The 19,869-nt window shown below is 36.7% G+C and overlaps 1 protein-coding gene and 1 long non-coding RNA gene across 2 annotated transcripts; both read left to right on the plus strand.

Annotated features, from left to right (window-relative positions):
• The first annotated feature begins 215 nt into the window (after window positions 1–215).
• On the plus strand, window positions 216–2,501 carry LOC131180794 (uncharacterized). Its single transcript, XR_009149473.1, has 2 exons — window positions 216–487; window positions 2,036–2,501. It is a non-coding gene; the product is annotated as an uncharacterized LOC131180794 (long non-coding RNA).
• LOC110636487 (uncharacterized) lies at window positions 485–1,755 on the plus strand. The gene has a single exon (XM_058148482.1). The coding sequence runs from the start codon at window positions 502–504 to the stop codon at window positions 1,708–1,710; it is 1,209 nt and encodes a 402-aa protein (XP_058004465.1). The 5' UTR covers window positions 485–501; the 3' UTR covers window positions 1,711–1,755.
• Window positions 2,502–19,869: the final 17,368 nt, after the last annotated feature.

Raw genomic sequence — 19,869 nt, forward strand, 5'->3', positions numbered from 1 at the left:
GAGTGTAAGAGGAAATAAAGTAGAAAAAGGTAATTTTAATATTTTTTAATCTAAAAAATTTGTTATAGCATATAAAAAAATTTTTATAAAATAAAATTAAAATTTTAAATTTTTTTAATGATAAATTAAAGTTAAGGAACGAAATTAAAATATTAAAAAGTTAAATTATAAAAATTACCATTATTTCAACATTTAAAAAAATTTAGGGACAAATTTAGCTTTATCCTATTTACTTGGTAACTGTATGGGCAAAATTGATCTTATTTGTACATGTATTTAAAGTTGAGACTTGAGGGCCATATTAGTATGGGATGTTGATTGCCAGACCCAGAGCGATTTATCAAGCAGAAGGCTTCAGAATTTGAATCAGCCGCCTTGGTCCTTTAGTCGCTTGATGATTTACTGCTCAATTCCCATGAAGAAGAATGTCTCATCTCTTTCATGATTTATTGAACCTGGATAAACCCTAACGCTCTGCTGTTTCATGGTAAGTAGCCTGCAATGTTTGGTTTTTTCAGTTCAAGATTAGCTTTGAATAAGAGTGTTTCTCTGTTGGTCTCAAATGTCCAACTATGTATTCTTCCTTTTCACTCATTATTCGCCATCAGATCCTTCTCGTCTACCATATCTTCTAATTTGAATGAGCACTCATTTATTGTCTCATACCTCATAAATTCATGTGGATTAAGCCTAAAATCTGCTCAATCTATCTCTAAGAGGGTATGGTTTGAAACCCCTGAAAGACCCGACTCAGTATTAAGGTTTTTCAGGGAACATGGATTCTCTGATTCCCAGATCTCCAAAATTGTTAAGCATCGGCCCCGTTTGCTTTTAGCGAAACCAGAAAAGACATTCTTGCCCAAGCTTGAGTTTCTGCGTTCCATAGGGGTTTCAAGATCAGGCCTTCCTATATTTGTTTCTAGGAATCCAGAGTTGTTGAGTCGAAGTTTAGAGCGGTGTCTGATCCCAATTTATGAAATCCTTAAAACTATACTTATTTCTGATGAGAAAGTAGTTAAGACCGTGAATCGCATGGAAAACAGATGTTTGTGCTCTTTTCAGAAAACATTTTCTAACAATTTATCATTCTTAAGAGGGCTTGGAATCTCTCAATCTTCCATCTCTTACTTGGTCATCCAATCTCCGTCGGTCATGTGCCAAAAAGTGCGCAAGTTTGCTGAAGTGGTCAAGAAGGTTATGAATCTAGGATTTGACCCTTCAAAAGTTGTATTTGTCATTGCTGTCATTGTTTTTCATACCATGTCGAGCAAAACATGGGAACACAAAATGGAGGTTTATGGGAGGTTCGGTTTATCTGAAGATGGGATTTGGTCGATGTTCAAAAAGCAGCCCAGATGTATGTCTTTGTCTGAGAAGAAGGTCACTGGCGTAATGAATTTTCTTGTGTGCAAGATGGGTTGGCAGGCTGCTGCTGTTGCTAGAGTTCCAAACATTCTTTGTTATAGTTTGGAGAGGAGGATTATGCCTAGATGTTCAGTTGTAAGAGTTTTGCTTTTAAAGGGTTTGATTAAGACTGGCATCCATTTATCTGCGGTGTTGATGCCTTCTGAAAAGACCTTCTTGGAAAGTTTTGTGATCAAGCATCAAGAACAGTTGCCTCAATTGTTAGATCTCTATCAGGGAAAAATGAATGTTACAGAACTTGGCATTGGTTTTGATGCTAAATCTAGGATTTCTGGTAAACCTTGAATGATTAACTTTGATAGCTAACTTTTACTTCTCATTAGACTACTACTTCTTCTTCTTCTTACCCAAGGACAACCAACCGGCACCCCCCCCCCATCCCTCTCTTTTTTTTTTTTTGGTAAGTAAAAGATGGTGGCTTCCATTTTCTGGCTTGCAATAATTTGAAGTTAAGTCTTGCATTTGATTGCTTGTTTCCTGTAAACCAAAATGATCTATTTTGTTGAATTGCTGAAATGCTTTATAAATGTGTAAAGAGGGTTAATGAAGTGGGATAATCTCTAAAAATGAAGAATTTCTTGGCAGTTTGATATTTTTTTTTTTTCCACAGAGAACACACACAGAGGACAGAGACAATGTAGAACTCTTATTTATTATGGTAAGATGCGTGAGTTAAGTTGGCAAGAAGAGATAGCAGTTGCCCTGCACTTTTGCTAGATGCACAATCATTCCTTAACAAGGGAATCATCCCTAGGTGCTTGCTCAGCCACTGGAATTCTTCTTTGAAAGGCCTTTAATTAGTGTGGGAAACTTCCTGTTATTTTTTTTATTATTAAGGTCAAAGGATTCCTTAAAAAAACAAAATATATAGGTCAAAGGATCTATTGGGTTCATTTGTACCTGGGTGTCGGAAACAGGATGCTGGATTGATAAATATTTACAAGGAAGAATGATAATTGTAGAATGAGGATTTGGATTTGAGCAATAGAACAGTCTTCACAGGCAACAGATCCATTTAAATTTTTTATTTCCACTGAAATTCTTCTGCAATGGATGAGGCAAGATCATTGATTTAATAGTGGTTCTGCTGATGACAATTTCTATTGATTTGTTTTATCGTTTGAGGCATTGCTGTTCATCTTAAATACCTTTAGAAAATGATAATATGTGTGGTGATACAAATTATGTATTGAGAAAACAATCTTTGCTGAAGCTTCATGATTTGGTCTCGTCTTCTGTCCAAGCTTGGTGTAACTAATTTCTACCATAATTTTTCTTCCCTTCATGTGAACTGCAGTAACAATGTTATGTATAAATAGATTGCAATTCGCTAGACCTTACCATATTCCAATTTACAGAAGTGTTGATGGTGTTTTACATAACACTGCCAGACTTCATCATCATGAGAGTATCTTCAGAAAGGTGGTGCAACCTAATGGCAAAGAAGAGGCAAAAGGAAGCAACCGAAAGGCAAACAAGACAGATTTGAGGTCCCTGGAATGTGACGTTGATCCTGCCCACTTAAGCAGCACTGAAAAGCCTGACTCAGGCGTCTCAGGGAACATGGCTTGGTAAATTCCCGCATCTCCAAATTTGTTAAAGCTACGGCTCCATCTTCAGCCTAAGACTGAGCATTTGGTTTAAATCGAATCAAATTGAATTAAATTATCAAAATTAAATTAATCAAATTATCATATTTTAAAAATTAAATTGAATCGAAATATATGAAAAATTGAATCCTTTGATTAATTTTTATTTAGACTTAATTTTTAAGTTATTTAGTATGATTTTGATATTGATTTTAACTCATTAATCATTAATCAATGAAATTAAACAATATATATATATATATATATATATATTCCCTATAAAAATAAAGTAATTTAAAAATCAATAAAACAATTTGATTCAATTCGATTTGGTTTAATTGATTTTTTCTCTTCAAAATTTAACCGAATTGAAATAACTGAAATTTTTAAAATTTAAAATTGAACCGAATCGAATTACTTTAAAAACCAAATCAAATTATCAAATTGAAGTGATTCAATTTAGTTTACTCAATTCAAATTGAATAGTGCTCATCCTTACTTTAGCCCATCGTGAAACGACACTTTGCCCTAGTTTGCGTTTCTACTATTTATAGGAGATTAGACTTGAAGAGCCTTGCCAAAAGGAATCCTAACTAGAATTCTACCATTGAAGGGCCTGATCAAGGTGGAAATTCTTGTTATTATCTTTAATTATGAGGTCCTAAATTGCTTACTAAATGACTATTTTAATTTGAATATCCTAAAAAAATAAACTATATATATATATTGATTTAAACATACATATTAAATTGATAAAAGATTTGAAAATTTGGGCTGTCTAAAAAGTTTTCAAAAAATAATAATCTTGAGTGGTTGAAAGATCTTTTTTTTTTTTTTATGTTCTCATTAAAAGCCTTCTTCTATTGAGGGGAAAGCACTACCAATTTCTACATTGCATTAACTTTCTAACTGTTTGATTCTTTATTGGAGAAAAGCACCATGGCCTTTGTCACTATTGGGGCCTTCGAGTGTGTGAGTAGTACACCAAGAAGCAATAATTTAATTCTAATTTTTGTATGTTGTCTGACTTTTTGGATATTTTGCATGCTCTCAATATTTTGGATTTTTGGAAGACTTGGCATCTCTTAGAATTTTCACTTAAGTAAAATTATCATTTTGTACCTTTGAGACTAAGAGAAGTTGGAGATGAGTTGTTAAAATGCAAGTGTATTAGGTTTGAAATAAATAATATAAAGATTAATTTGTTTTTATTAAAATTGAAAATTTGACAAGGAATCAACAAATCTTTGTCATTATATGTAACAACCCAAATTAAAAAAAAAAAAAAAACTCAGAAATTCAAAGCACAGTCCCCCCATTTCACCTCCCTCCTCTCACTTTCTCTCACCTCTACCTATCTCTTTCCTTCTTTTTCCGGTGAACCACCACGGCCGGTGATGCCCACCAGCACGGCACAGCTCCGGCGACCCTCCAGGCGGCCTCCAGCGGTGGCCAGAACCACCAGAAGCGGCGGCAAAGGAGGGAGAAGAGAGAGAAACTCGCGCACAGTGGGCAGCGACTTTCCGGCGCGATTCCGGCTTCATCCGACGTCCGATCGGAGCGATTCAGGTGGCGTTGGAAAGCTTGTTCTGAGAGCTTTCTTTTGATACCTATTTTGCAACATTTGGTGGTCGGATGAGTAAGATATGGAGGAGAGAAGTTTTGGATTTTTCAAGCTTTTTCGTCAGATCTAGGACGATCCGACCGTTGGATCGACGATCCGAGACCACCTATGGAATGAGGAAGAGGAGAGAAATATTATAATATGATCAGATCCGGCAGATGTCTTTGGCGATCGGCGACTGGCCACCGTGCGCAGTGGTTCTAATAGTTTGAAATTTTTGAGGCACAGATAAGCTTCAACTAAGATTATTTTCATTATTCTCAGTCTGTGGTGCTTAAATGCAGTATTTCTTATGGTGTACAACTAAGACTTCCAGAATGGAAATATTCTACTTGAAGAATGTAGGACCTTCTAGAAAAGCAAGGAGCTGGAAGCGAGAGAGGAGAGGGATTATCAAGTCAAAACCATACAAGAGAAAATTGAACAAAACCGGGGAAATAGCTCTATTGCTAACCTTTACATCCATTTTATGCATTATGGTGATAAAATTTTTCATAAAAAAAAAATGGAGAATCAAAAAATTACACGGGTCGTGTATAGGATTCACATGCCCCGTGTAACTTTCTGGAAGTCCGTAAACTCTTGCAAATTTTAACTCTGAGGGAGACAGGAAGTTACACGGGTCTATTGGGTAAATTACACGATCCGTGTAACATCGTCAACAAGGTAACTTGAGCACAGTAAGTTACACGGGTCCTTGAGCCAATTTACACGGCCCGTGCATCTTAGCATGAGTAACAAAATTTTGGGCAGTAAGTTACATGGGTCCCAGAACGGAATTACACGGCCCGTGTAACTCAGCAGAAGTGATGAAATTTCGGGCAGAAAATTACACGGCCCAACATGTTGGGACCTGTGTAGTGATACACGACCCGTGTATCATGTCGCAGACGCGACTTCTAGGGCGCGAAACGTGCAAAACTAAGAGTCATAACGGCTCTTTAAATACACCTCTCACCTTGAAACCGTTCATAAAGACAAAACCCTTCCTCTCCACCTCCCCTAGCCTATAAAAACCTCTCAAATCTCTTCTCCCTTCACCAAACCCTAGTTTTCTCTTTCCCAAAACTAATCAATGGCTCTTGCAAAACGATCTGCACGAAGAATGGGGTCTTCTTTGAGGCAAGGAGGAGAATCCTCACCTTCTCCCCCTCAGCCGACACCTTAACGCCCAAGAACAAGGGCAGCCTCTCCTCAACCAACCCCTCCTCAACCACAACCCTCTCAACTAGCCCCACTGCAACTCCAGCCACGAGCCGCTCCACAACCCGAAATCTCCATTCCTTGGAGATTCCGTGATGATGCCTACAAGGCCATATGCACCCGGCTTCACACCCGAAAAATTAGCTCCACAAAATACATGGATTTCGAACTACTAGAGCAAATCAGGCTGCAAGACGAGATCAACGGACTCCTTGACAGCATCGGGTGGACAAGGTTTGCCCAACTCTAATTCCCCGCATACCGAGACACCACACTGGAGTTTTTGGGCAGTTTCAAGGCCACTTTATGGCTTACCGACAAGGAAGATAGAGGCAGAATTGAATTTCGCCTCCTTGGTGTCGATCGGGTAATGAATATAGATGAGTTCAATGCCATCTTTGGCTTCGACAGCACTGGCCACCAAGAGATCCCTCGAAACCGCATGCTCTACAACAACATTAACTTCTGGAGTTTCATAGCCCCGAACATGGAGCCGTATAACTCCAGCAAGTCAAAATCCTTGTGTATCACCAGTCCAGCCTTGCGTTACATGCACCGGTTAGCCGCCCACACCATCATGGGCCGTGGTGACAGCCTTAGCGTGGTAAATGCCAACGAGCTCTTTTTCCTATGGTGTATGGTCACTGAGCAGGGCTGCAGCACTGGCTTCTTTTTGTGCAACCACCTCCGTCACCTCTGTCACCAACCTACCGGGCACATCGTGCTTGGTGGCCTCATCACAACCATCGCCCTCCACTTCGAATTCGTCCCAGGACATCACAGGCTACGCTCCGTCAGCGGAACATTAAGAATTGATCAAACCATCTGCATATCCATGGGGATATATAAGAAGGTCGGCAACACCTGTCACCTACTTGATGCCGAAGGGAATGCCATCCCTCGGAGAGATGAAGCACAAGAAGGACCCGGCGAGACCTCGCAGCCACAGGCGGAAGCCCAAGAGCCATTCTTTCATGAGTCCCCTGCTCGAGTGCCTCCATACACACTACCATCCACAGACTTGATCCTAGCATACCTACAGCGTATGGAGACCACCATCGACACCAGGATGCGAGCAATCGAGGACAGCCTCTAGGAAGCCCACAATAAGCTGGACATGCTAATGGAGAGGCTCGATGAAGAGGAGCCATCATCGCTATCAGAGACCTTTTAGAGCTAGGACTACAGGATAGGTTCTTTATTGTAAAATCTTACATACCTTAGTCCTAAACTGCAATCATAGGTCTCTTTTATTTGCTTTTTGTCCAACCTTTCCATGCTTAATACATAATATGCTTTCTTATTATTTTTGTACGGTTTTTTATAATTTTGCATATTATGTTGACATTGAGGACAATGTCTGATTCGAGATTGGGGGGTACTAGTGCATTTCATGTCTTGCATATCATTACATTGCTTAATTTCAGCTATATTATTCTTGTGTATCAAAATTCTAGAAAAATATTGAAAATTTTTTTGAAAATTTTGAACTTTGAATTGTGAAACTTAGAACTACAACCAATTGCTAGTAAGCTAATAATTAGACTCCACGGGGTAGAGGAATGAACGTATCTGGATAGGCAAAAAGGGATTTTAACATGTTGTCTATGAAAAACTAATCTCTTCAGTAGAACTAGACTAGTTAAATCCCTTCATAACTATTAATTTGTCACATCGAACTTGTGAAGTTAGGAGAAATTTCTTGAAATATAAACAAACCTGAAAATGCCTCACCAGCTCTAGAACATATCTCTTGGACCTATCAAGGCGAAATCCTAACATATGCTTGATGAAGAAATGATTAAGGCATTCTTTGATATAGTCTAATTAAGCCTTAGCCACCCTTAGTCACAATATGTCCCTTGCACCTAACTTGAGCCTATATTTTTACCTATATGATTTTTCTTGTTTACCCATAATTATTTACCTAGCTCCTAGCCTAAACACCTATCCTACCCTTTTGAGGAAGCTAAATACATAAGTAAAAAGTATATTAAGTGCAAAAAGGAAAATGGAGAGAGGATGAAAAACTCAAGAAAGAGTGCAAGTGTGCAATTGAAATCAAAGAAAAATTTGCCTTTCCAACCCAGCAAAAGCAATGAGTTTGGGGGAGAGGACAAAAGGGACATAAATATAAAAAAAAAAAAAAAGAAGAAGAAGAAGTCCCAAGATAAGTATCATGAAGCACGCTTGGCACTATAAGAAATCAAAAGCCCTTCTTCTCCATACAAAATCAGTGGAATAAACTTAGTATACTTGATATTTTATGCATATATGCTATCCTCATATATGCATTCCCTAAAACCTTTCATTGACAACGAAGTCATTATTCCTTAGCCCCATTACAACCCTTTTAAAGACCTTTCGATCTTTTGAAAAGTGTATGTTACATTAGTGAAGATAGAAAATTGAGATATGCCTATGGAGTTGGAATTGAGTTACTTCATCACAATTATCCACAAGAGAGGCAAATTTTAGAGGAGTAAGTGTTTCTCAAATTTATCCTGATAAAACAAGTTATTTGTGACTTATGAATAGCCTTGCACAGAGGAATGACTAGTCGAAACACCATGAAAGGAGGTGAAGTTCCAAACAAGCAACTATTAGAACCCTTATGCCTTGAAAGAGGGTAACTGGTATAAAGGATTGGAGGAGTTCAATCATGTGCTTATTAAATTGTTGGTTATATTCATAAGTTATCCCCTGAAATGTGTTTTAAAATAGAGTTTTGTTTTGTTTGAGGACAAGCAAAAGTTTGAATTTGGGGGCATTTGATACACTTGAACTGTATAGATGTTTTTTAAGCATATTTGTATACTATCTCATAGCATTTAGGTAAGTAATCTCATGCATAGTAGTTGATTTCATTAGTTTTTGTAATTTCTATTATCAAGCTCTAAATTTCATGTTTCTATAGTATTTCAGGTGTTTTGGTGAAGTCCCAAAGCATAGAAGTGCGAAGGGAACCTTGGAGAGGTCAAAAGATTGAGAATTGCTGTTGATACAAAGTACACAGGTCGTGTAAGCAAAGCCACAGACCCGTGTAACTTTCTGCCAGATGAAAGTTAGAGGGCTAATGGAGGAACAAAAGTACACGAGTCGTGTAATTGGACCCGTGTAATCTATAGGGACCCGTGTAAGTCTCTTTCGAGCACAAGTTTGAAGAATTTTCTGAGAACAAAAGTACACGGGTCGTGCAACTAGGCTCGTGTAGCCAACGCAGATCCGTGTAAATCTCTGTGCCAATGCAAGACGCCGCCATTCTGCTCCAGTAAGTTACACGGCCCGGGGCTGTGTAGTGAGTGTACCATGCGGCAGCCAAACCCGAATTCCTGCTTTTGTTTACACATTCAAATCAGACTCCTAAGGCTTTTTGGACTCAAAATGACCTAACCCTAGAACAGCTATTATAAATAGAAGCAGAAAATATCAAAGAGGGGGGAATCTTTTTACAGAGCTTTTTAGGAGTTTCAAAGAGTGCTCGTTTCTGCACTCTCTTCAGCCGTCTTGAGGAGAAGAATATCAGTATCAAGGAGGAGTTTTTTAGCTGAAGTTCCACAAGATCAAAGCTGCAACCCCTCTTCGGTTGTTTCATTCCATTTCCTTAAACAGATTTTTATTGTTCTTTACTTCATTTTTATTATGTTTGCTTAACTCACCATGAGTGAGTAACTTTCATATTTTGGAATTGAGAGAGTAATGCTTGTAATCATTATTATGGATGAACATTAAGTTTTATTTATTAGATTTGAGATTTGTTACTTGATTTAATTTCTTGTGATCTGAATGCATGCTATGTGTTGGTACCCACCTAGTATTGATTATAGATATTAATTAAAGGACTGAAAGGTGAAGATTACTATTAGAAAATCAAGATTTTGAACCTAGAAATTCTGACCTAGACATAGGCTGATTACCTTTGTGGAATTTCAAAATTGGTCAAAGACCTTAAAGGATTTTAATTAATTTGATCGCCACGAAAGTCAGGTTTAAGTTAATTAAAATACACCCTAGGTGCCTTGAGAGAGTACTTAGGATACCTTAGGTTTAATTTCCATCAAGGTAAACGATTCTCAATCCAGTAAATAAACAAGATAACATCCATAATAAGATTCAAGTGTGAAATCTTAATTCAGGAATTGTTTCAAAATAGATTATTTCATTTTAAATTTATCATTTTAGTGTTTAAAATAAAGAACTTTCATTCCCTCATTATTCGATAGCCTAAACAATCAAAATCACTGTGTAGTTTGGTAGTTACTAATTAAATTCCTCGTGGGAACGATACTTTACTCATCACTTTATTACTTGTTAGCGATCCGTGCACTTGCGGTGGTTGTAAAACCAGCAAACAAGTTTTTGTTGCAAAGTTTATGATGAAAGTAAAATTATTTACAGATATTCTATGGTGTTTGTTGAATTTTTGAGTGATTGTAGAATATTTTTGAAAATTTTAGATGAATTTTAGTTAGATTTTTAGGATATGGGCATATAAGATTATCTAAATTTAGGGTATTTAAATTTCATATGATTGGTTAAAACTTGAGAATGGAGAGTTAAATATGTGAATGTTGATTTTGGTTGAATTAAGAACATATTTTCTGTCGGAAACTTATGAAATTGAGTAATAGTCTTGAACAAAAATTCATAAAATATTCAAGGGTTATTAGAAAATTGAAATTCTTTTTGCAGTAGCCTTGTAATATTGCTAAAGACCACATGACAAAATTTTAAAATTTTTAGAGCTCATTTGGGTAATTTTCGCAAAAAGGGTTAGTTGTAGGGACTAAATGGTAATTTTCTAAATTATGATTATTGACTGTTTGGGTGAGCCCAGGAGGGGCCTTGCGATGTGATTGAGTTGTGGTTGGGAGACTTGTGAATATAGAAGTGTTTTTTGAACCCTTTTGTAGGTTGGGTAAGTCTTAGGCATAGGGGAGACTCTGCCGAATTTTCGGCATACATTAGGATGTGTTTGCCTCTTTAAATTTATTTTTATTTGAATTAGCACTAATAAATTCATAATAAAATTATGTAGGTGATCAGGGTCAATCATATTCCTTCACCCAACCTCTACAGTCGTCTCTAGTGTACTGTGAGTAAAATATTAATTTTAATTATAATTTCAATATTATATGTTCAGGCATGCCCATGCATCACTTATAAATATGTATCTATATAGTTAAACACTAGGCACGTTTTATATTGCATTCTTAATTGATGAAGTGACATGGATGTTGTTTATGGTAATTTGGAGCAGTGTGCGTGCGTTAGCGTGCGTGTAGTGTGTGGTATTGGATATGGATAGGACGGATAGACGCGGCTTGAGAGACACTCGCTGGGATCCGGTCCTTTATGGATAAGTCAGGGTAGGCAAGGTTCGAGATGATCTCGCTAGCCCTGCATTTAGTTTATCAAGCGAAAGTCCGGCTTGAGAGACACTCGCTGGCAGAGGTTGGATTAAGAGAGCTGTATAGGGGATCAGCTTCCATATATGTACTGTTTGAACATTATTGGGTGTGTAAGTACTCCAAATTACCTTTTTGCTGTTATGATGTGATTTGTATGAAAATTTTGATGGTGTTGCATTCCACTCTTTATGATGAATTAGCTTTAGATAGTTATAGAAATTGTAGTTAAAATCGGTATTTTACTCCCTGAGTCAAACGCTCATTCCTGTTCACCTATTTTTCTAGGCTACAGGAGGAGTTCTTTTATAGAGCAATCTGCTTTCTTCCTTGCAGGTTTGACGTCAGTTATTTAATTGTTTTATTATTTTTTCTAAATTTGAAATCTAGAACTTCGCATGTGTTAGCAGTAGTATGGACCTTATTAGGAATCGTGTTAATTTAAATTCTTGAAATTAATAAATGAAGATTTGTATGATATTTAAACAATTTATAAGTGATGGTATCAGGGTTGAGCGGGGCTCCCCTGACTTCAGTTTTTGATGGTTATCGGATTGGGTTGACCCGAATAAAAATATTTTATTTTATTTTATTTTATTTACTTGTTGGGCTTAAGTTTTTGGGCCTTAGTTATGGATTTGAGAACAGTAAGGCTTACTACGGGCCTCAGGAGCTTTATGCCGGCCCAGGTCCTAGTGTCGGTCCAGCCCATAGGTTGGGTCGTGACAAATGTGGTATCAGAGCTTAGGCTTTAGGTTCATGGGAAAGTTTATACCTAGAGTTGTCACATGCAGAGTATAGGATTCTGTTTCGTCTTCTTCTATAATTCCTTGCGTCTAGATTCTGCGTTATTGCTCGATTTGTATAAGAGTGCTTCAGTTGAGCACCTCAGTTTTGTGAAGTACATGGTGATGTAAAATAGATTTAGCAGACGTGTTGAGGTCTGCCATGGAAATACGTACTCTAAGAAATACTATATTTTTGTTTGTATGGGTTTAAGTGGTGTGCCTATCTGGTGCAAGGCACGAGTACATAAAAGTGAGTCTTGAAAGTACAGTTGCCCTAGATAATTAGATAATTTTGACATTGCAATGGGTCTTTTGCCTAAAGTTTAGTGAAAAACAGTATCTTCGTTGTGTAGCAGCAGGGCGTAGGGTACGATTCTTCTCCCCTAAAGGAGACAGGATGCTATGGATGATGTTCATAGCCTGTAAAACGACGCTTTAAAGGGTTTGCAGTATGATAAGAGAGCAGATAACCAGAAGTGGTTATGGCAAGGTGGTAGATGTAGTACCTTTTTCGCAATCAGTTATGACGTAAAGCGGTCTTATTCTTTCAAGAGAGATAAGGGTTTATTACTAATGATGGTGATTAATAAAATAGTGCCCCATATGGGACTGTAGAGTGTGGTAGAGAGTAGTTAGCTCAGGAATCCTGGAGGGGGTGCAAGTTCCATTATATGAACCATAAATGATCATATCATGATGGATGTAAAGCCTTTAAATTGAATGACGGGTTTGGGTGCCTAATATCTTGAGTTTTGGCTAATTGAGTAAACATGAAAATAATAATAATAATAATAATAATAATAATAATAATAATAATAATAATAATAAAATAATAAAATAAATAATAAATAAAATAAAATAAAATTGCTGCAGAATTAGTTCTCGAGGTAGTAAGGGTATTATGGAGGCTAAAGGATAAGAATAGAGATCACACAATAAATGTATGACTGCAATTTCCTGAGTTCCTTCCTAACTTTATATTGTTCAAACAATAGTATAATCAATTATAATAGTGTTAAGAGTAATAAATTATCGAAGATAAATCAAAGAAGGCTAGTGGATAGAGAAAGTGCAGAATGAAAATTTGGATAATTGATTGCAGATTCAACACAATCTAAATGCCAGTGGAAGTACTAGCTAAAGTGGTCAAAGGACCAAATCTGAGTAGCACAGATATGTGATTACCTGGTAGAGACTCTGAAAGATACAGTTAACAAGTACAACTGTCACGTTAGGAAAAAGAATGGAACCAGAGATAGAATAGTCAAGTTCTATTTTGGATAAGATAAAAGAAATAAATGAAAGGACAACCTGAAGGGCGCAGAATAAAAGGAACAAAGTTAAGCTATAAGGTAGGTTAAGTGTTATTCTTGGCAAAGTGAATGACAAGGATGGAGAACCCAAAATGGGACCACATTAGTAAGAATAGTGATGGAGGCATGGAATTTAGTAATGTGATACTCATAGCATGATGTAGTTGAGGTAGTGCCAAGGGCTAGAATATAGAGCTTGGAGTTACATGATTGGATCATACTCTATCTATTCCCTATTCCTAAAGTGAAGTGGATAGCAATGGGGCAAGATTCCTTTAACTTGTTAACAGTATCAAGAAGATTAGGCGAGAAATACAATAATAATGAGCAAAAGCTAAAAGATGTGCAATGGTATTATGAATTAGCTAATCAGGTAGGAAAAAAAGAAGTTAGTAAGTAGTAAGTTGAATAAAAGTAAATCTAATGAATCAAATAGGTATGATGAGAGGAGAGAATTATAGATAATGACACATAGGCTTTGGGTTAGACTTTTCAGATAGTGAGAAGGTAGTTAGAGGTTCGTTATGAATGTCAGGCAAATGTCTTTATTGTGATCCACAGAATCACTTTGAAATGAAGCAATAATAACAGAACAACAGTAGTGGTAGAACAAAAAGCGACAAGTATAGGTGGTTATAAACCATTAGAAAGTTCAAGGATCAAATTAATGACCATAGGTAAGGGTGAAATTAGTGCTGAAAGAATCTATTAGTGAGACAAATCTTTCAGGATTCAACAAAAGTTAAAGGCACAATATAAATGATGATAGGTATGAATCATAGATCGAGTATAAGTAAAGTTAATAAATTATAAAATAATATGTCAAAAGGACAATGGTACGGTAAAGGGTTCATGCAGATGATACCTTATATGTAGAGCACAATTGTGCTAGGAGATGATCAAATTTGAAGAGAAGGACCAAGAAACATAGGTTAAACATTATTATATGGACAATCGGGCATAGTTGACTGTAAGAGGATATTTTTCTTTCTCTTCAAGTTTAGCTCGTGCTTTGGTTCTAGAGGGTTATATAAGAAACAGAGACTGAGTCAAGAAGACCTAGTTATTTGAGAGTTTGGTAAGCACCAATTCATACACAATCTCCTGATATGAGAATGACGGTAAGTGCATACCTAATGTTAAGTATGAAAGGACGATCAGAGTAGTGACAAGAGTTAAATTGAGTTAGCTACCAAGGCTTGCAGAGGAAGTACTATTTGTGGATGAGTTTCAATAGATGAAATTGCTGCTAATGGGAAAAGTTGAGGCTGAAGTTTGGAAAGCTATAAGCAATAGATGTGGCTATATCAAGGAGAATTAACTAAGTATCTAGTTGGGAATTGTGGCAGAACACGCATCCACCACTACCCCATCAGTTCAGGTGGAACTTATAGGCTCAAGGATTGTAGAGGGAATAATAATAATATTTTGACAGTTATGTTAGGAAGGAAGCACAAAGAGAATCATCTAGGGTGAATATCCTGGTGGAAACTAATTACAAAGTTAAAATTCCGAAAGTAACGGAGTTAGCAATCAAGTTAAGATTAAAAAGTAAATAGGGTACCATTAATGCTAATGGGATGAATATAGTCAAGGGAAAGGCACAAGGCAGGGAAAGACAAAGAGGAATGGTATGAGAGGGACACTAAGAAATATCGAGGGCAAGTTATGGTAAAATGGTAGGTTAAGGGAGTAGTGGAACCTCGATCTAAGCACCAATGTATTAGGACGCTTGTCAGATAGTAAGAAGTTCAAACGAAAGTCAAGGATCTCTTTTTTCAAGAAAGGACGAGGATATAATAAGTCATGTCGACTGGATAGCTTAAGAATACATAGACTTTTGTCATGTTAAAGGAGAGACTGGTTCAAGTGTTGATGCCGATAGATGGAGTAAGAAATGTTTAACACTCGGACAGAAGTCTACATAGCTGATGACTTATGAGGTAGGAAGGAGTTAGTACAAGGACCTCATTAGTGATGTGAAGTAAATTGGAAGCTTGTAGTATCATGAAGTTAAGACGATGCAAATGTTTTGAATATTAAAGAGAACTAGCTAAAGCTTCAATGGCCAATAAAATCAGTAATGATCTCGAGTGAGGTACATGTAAGAGTAGTTATTTCAGATAGGCACTTCAAGAGACTTTGTAAAGTAGGTAGTGTCACATATTTGCCCCAGAAATTGGTAATAGCAAAGAAATCAAGACTAGTATTGTTACCTATTATATCTGAGTGCAGTGGGGGCATCGTGTGTGCTAGAGATATCAGGAAAAGATCAATGAGTATTCAAATATAATGGCTTAGTTTTAGATGCAAGATGGTAGCGAGCGTGCTACAGTAGGAACAGTTGCAAGTAAAGTATTTTGATCATCTCTGAATAGCTGGAGGAGTAATGCTCGCATTTGACCTAATAATCTTCTTTTCTTTATCCCTAGTTTATTCAAAAATTCAAGGATGAATTTTTCTTAAGGGGGGAAGAATGTAACAACCCAAATTAAAAAAATAAAAATAAAAGAACCCAGAAATTCGCAGCACACCCCCCCCCCTCCATTTCACCTCCCTCCTCTCACTTTCTCTTACCTCACCCCATCACTTTCCTTCTTTTTCCGGTGAAACACTACCGCTGGCGATGCCCACCAGCACAGCACAGCTCCCGCGACCCTCCAGGTGGCCTCCAATGGCGGCCAGAACCACCAGAAGCGGCGGCAAGGGAGGGAGAAGAGAGAGAAACTCGCGCACAGTGGGCAGCGACTTTTCGGCGCAATTTCGGCTTCATCCAACGTTCGATCGGATCAATTCAGGTGGCATTGGAAAGCTTGTTCCGAGAGCTTTCTTTTGATACCTATTTTGCAACATTTGGTGGTCGGATGAGTGAGATATGGAGGAGAGAAGTTTCGGATTTTTCAAGCTTTTTCATTAGATCTAGGACAATCTGGCTGTTGGATCGACGACCGAGACCACCTATGGACTGAAAAAAAGGAGAGGAACATTATAGTATGATCAGATCCGGCAGATGTCGCCAGCGACCGACCACCGTGCGCGGTGGTTCCGGCGAGCTTTGGGGATGATTCAACTTCCAGAGGTTTCCTCATAAATTTTTGAAATTTTTGAGACACAGATAATGTCACACCCTGCCCCTTTGTAAGGCATAACATGATCCCATAGTATACCTAATGAATTACTAACTTCGTCTATTAATAACCTATTAAATACACTACAAGAGATTTTAAAACTTTTCTTACTTCTTTTTACAGTGGTGAGAACTATTTACAGGTGTTAAAATTTTTTTTGAACTGAAGTGAAACAGCTAACACATTTGAATTATTAGTAATTTCTGTAAAAATTTTTGCGGAGTGCGATCTGTATTTTGAATAAAATAGTTCTTCAAAAACCTGTAAAAAGCACTTCAAATATATTTCTCAATCTCAAACTCCAACATTTAATCAACACAATATGTTTCTCAACATTTGTCAACTCAAATCCATAATAATTTTTCAGTATTTTCAAAGGCTGAGATAAAAGAAATATATCACAATATTTACAAACCAAAATAATTTACAATTTATTTTACAACTTCAATGTACAATTTTAATTTACAACTGCTCAAAACCAAAAACACTATATACATACAGTGAACATACATTACAATACAAAATGCAAAATATGGTATACTCAATATACCCGGTGAACTCTCAATATAACATTAGCAGCCTAGTCTGCTGCCCTGTCAGTCTGTCTACCTGCGACAGTAATGAAAAGCTATCGCTGAGTAAAATTTACTCAGTGGTGCACAATAATAATTTAAAATGCGATATATAAATCTTTTATTGATAATTCACAAATCAAATAATTCACAATTCCATTTCACAATTTACAAAGTTCATATAACAATAACACCATTTGATCAAATAACTGAATAATACAGTTTTGCCAATCAATAACACCATTTGATCAAATAACTGAATAACACAGTGTTGCCAATCAATAACACAATTTAGGCCATGACACAATTATTCTGCACATGCTGTGTTGTACACCACGACAAGACACACTCACCCCAATAATCGAAATCAATGAGGGAGGAAGCTAACTAAATAATGAGTACTCATCCACACTCACCTCAGACTGGCAAGTCAAAGAGGGAGGAACATAATCACACTCACTCCAGACTGATAAGTCAAAGAGGGAGGAATATAATAACAGTGTCATGCCAAGTGTGAATCAAAACAATTCCAAATCACAATATTTCATACAATTCCCAAACACATTTTATCTCAAAATTTCCATTTGCAAAGTAGGCAACTCAATAATTTCCAAATAAGATTCTCAAAGCCAAAACAATAAAAAATTATTCAGAACTCATTTCTCCAAATAAATTTTCTAGTGAAAGCAGTGAATATAAAAAGTATTGTGCACAGACACAATTTAAAACTATAATTGTGACACCCCTTACCCGTCTACAGTATATCCGAGTAAGATATGTCACACAGTGTACCGAAACACTCTATTTTATCTTAATCATTTTTATTTCTACCTTAATTTATTCTTATCATAGTTTTGAATATAACTTGTGAAATATAATTCATTTAAGTCATTTATTGAAATTATAATTTATTTGAGGTTCCGAAAATTTTATAGAAAATCCGGCAGAGTACCGGCTAAAAATGGAGAAAACAGTTATTCGGAACCTGTGAAAAACACTTCCAATAATCATATCCAATCATTCTCAAACTCCAATACCAAAATCTCAATATTTTTTTTCAACAACATCTCCATTTCTCAATCATTCATTTCTCATGGTACTCATATACAAGCAATAAATAAATACTCAAATTTTCCATTCATAACCACAATTTTCATTATTTACATGAACATCAAAATACATTACATAAGTTTCAATTACACAAGAAAAAATAAAAGTTAGTTACAAAATACCAAAATGAAACCTAGTGTCCTACCAATGCACTGAAGATGGTGAGGTGACACGGATACGATATAGAGCTGTAGGAGGTCTCACCCAGTCTGTGGTCTACTGGGCTCTCGGTCAGTATCTCCAGAACCTACGCGTGGCAAAAGCAACGCGCTAAGCAATAATGCTTAGTGGTGCCAATAATAAAATAAAAAGAAATAACAGAAAATAAATATGCAGTGAATGTATTGATGTTTCATTTCAAATAAATTTTCGATGAGTAATTGTAGTCTTACTTATTTTTTACTTGTTATATTCATTATTTCATTAAATTTATCCACTTTCATTTTTGGTTGCCCAAGTAACCTACACTGGACGACTGGACTGGATAAATGGGTAAACTGGCACTGGGTATCAAGTACCTCGGGCCGTCACACCATCGGTCACATATGTGTCTCCCGGTGTGCAACAGATCAGCTAATAAGCTGTAATAACATCAGGCACAAGGCCAAGTCTCAACACAATGTCAGAATGGCTAAAAGCCATGAAATCACAGAATGGCATAATGCCATGTGCAGTACTGCTAACTGAACCCTATTGGCATGCCAAACTATCCAAACCAATCTTGTTAGGTATACTAGGGCATTTTACACTTTTGAGTTTTACAATTTTTGAATTTCAAGTTTTGGTGTTACTATTCACTTCATTAGTCAACCAAAATGTTGACTTTTGCATAGACAATAGGTACATTGATTTTAATACTCCCAACATACCACATTTTGCATTCAAAATTTGTTGGTATTGGTTGCCAATACCATTTCTAAGCTTAAAGTTAATTGAGCAGAATTTTCAGTTTTCATACCTTATCTTTACTGTTCCATTAGACATTTTTGCAGTGGGAATTTGGCAAAATGATCAACATGAAAGTTGTTTCTTATTTTGTCTAGTTGAATTTCCTTTTTTGAATCACTCCATTTGGAGTTTTTTAGCTCAAGTTATGCTCCAAAAACCACAACTGGCTGGATTGGAATTTTTCTGGACTGACCATATCTACAGTGTAGTGAACAGTGACTGCAACTCACTTGTTGGATAGGTTCTGGTCATAATTTGGGTTAGGTTTCTTCATGAAAGTTGTTGGTCTATATCTCAAATTATTGCTGGTAAAATTTCAGGTCAATTAGACCATTCTACACTGAGTTATGGCCAAATGAACAATCACTGTTCATTTGGTCATTTTGCAGAAACAGATTGCAGGTCACCCGGATTGGGGCAAGCTTTTGGTCCACTTGGTTTGGTCTTATGGGCATGGTTTCTTCACCAAAGTTGTGCCATTATGTGTCTAGTTTCATGTCCAATTGGCCAAACACCAATTGAACTTCTACAATTCAAGTTATGGCTGCCCAAACCTGCTGGACTCATGTCCTATTCTGCAGGTCACCTAGGGCAGCCACACTAAACCTAAATCCTATCACTAAACACACTTTATTTCTTGTTTACCAATACCCAAATGGTCACTAATTGACCATTAAAATGTTCCTACACCATTATAGGAGCTAAACTCCAATTTGCTCAAAACCCTAAATTCTCAATTTCTCTACTTTTCCATTAACCTA

This window comes from Hevea brasiliensis, chromosome 6 (assembly GCF_030052815.1).
Source record: "Hevea brasiliensis isolate MT/VB/25A 57/8 chromosome 6, ASM3005281v1, whole genome shotgun sequence".
Classification (NCBI taxonomy): Eukaryota; Viridiplantae; Streptophyta; class Magnoliopsida; order Malpighiales; family Euphorbiaceae; genus Hevea; species Hevea brasiliensis.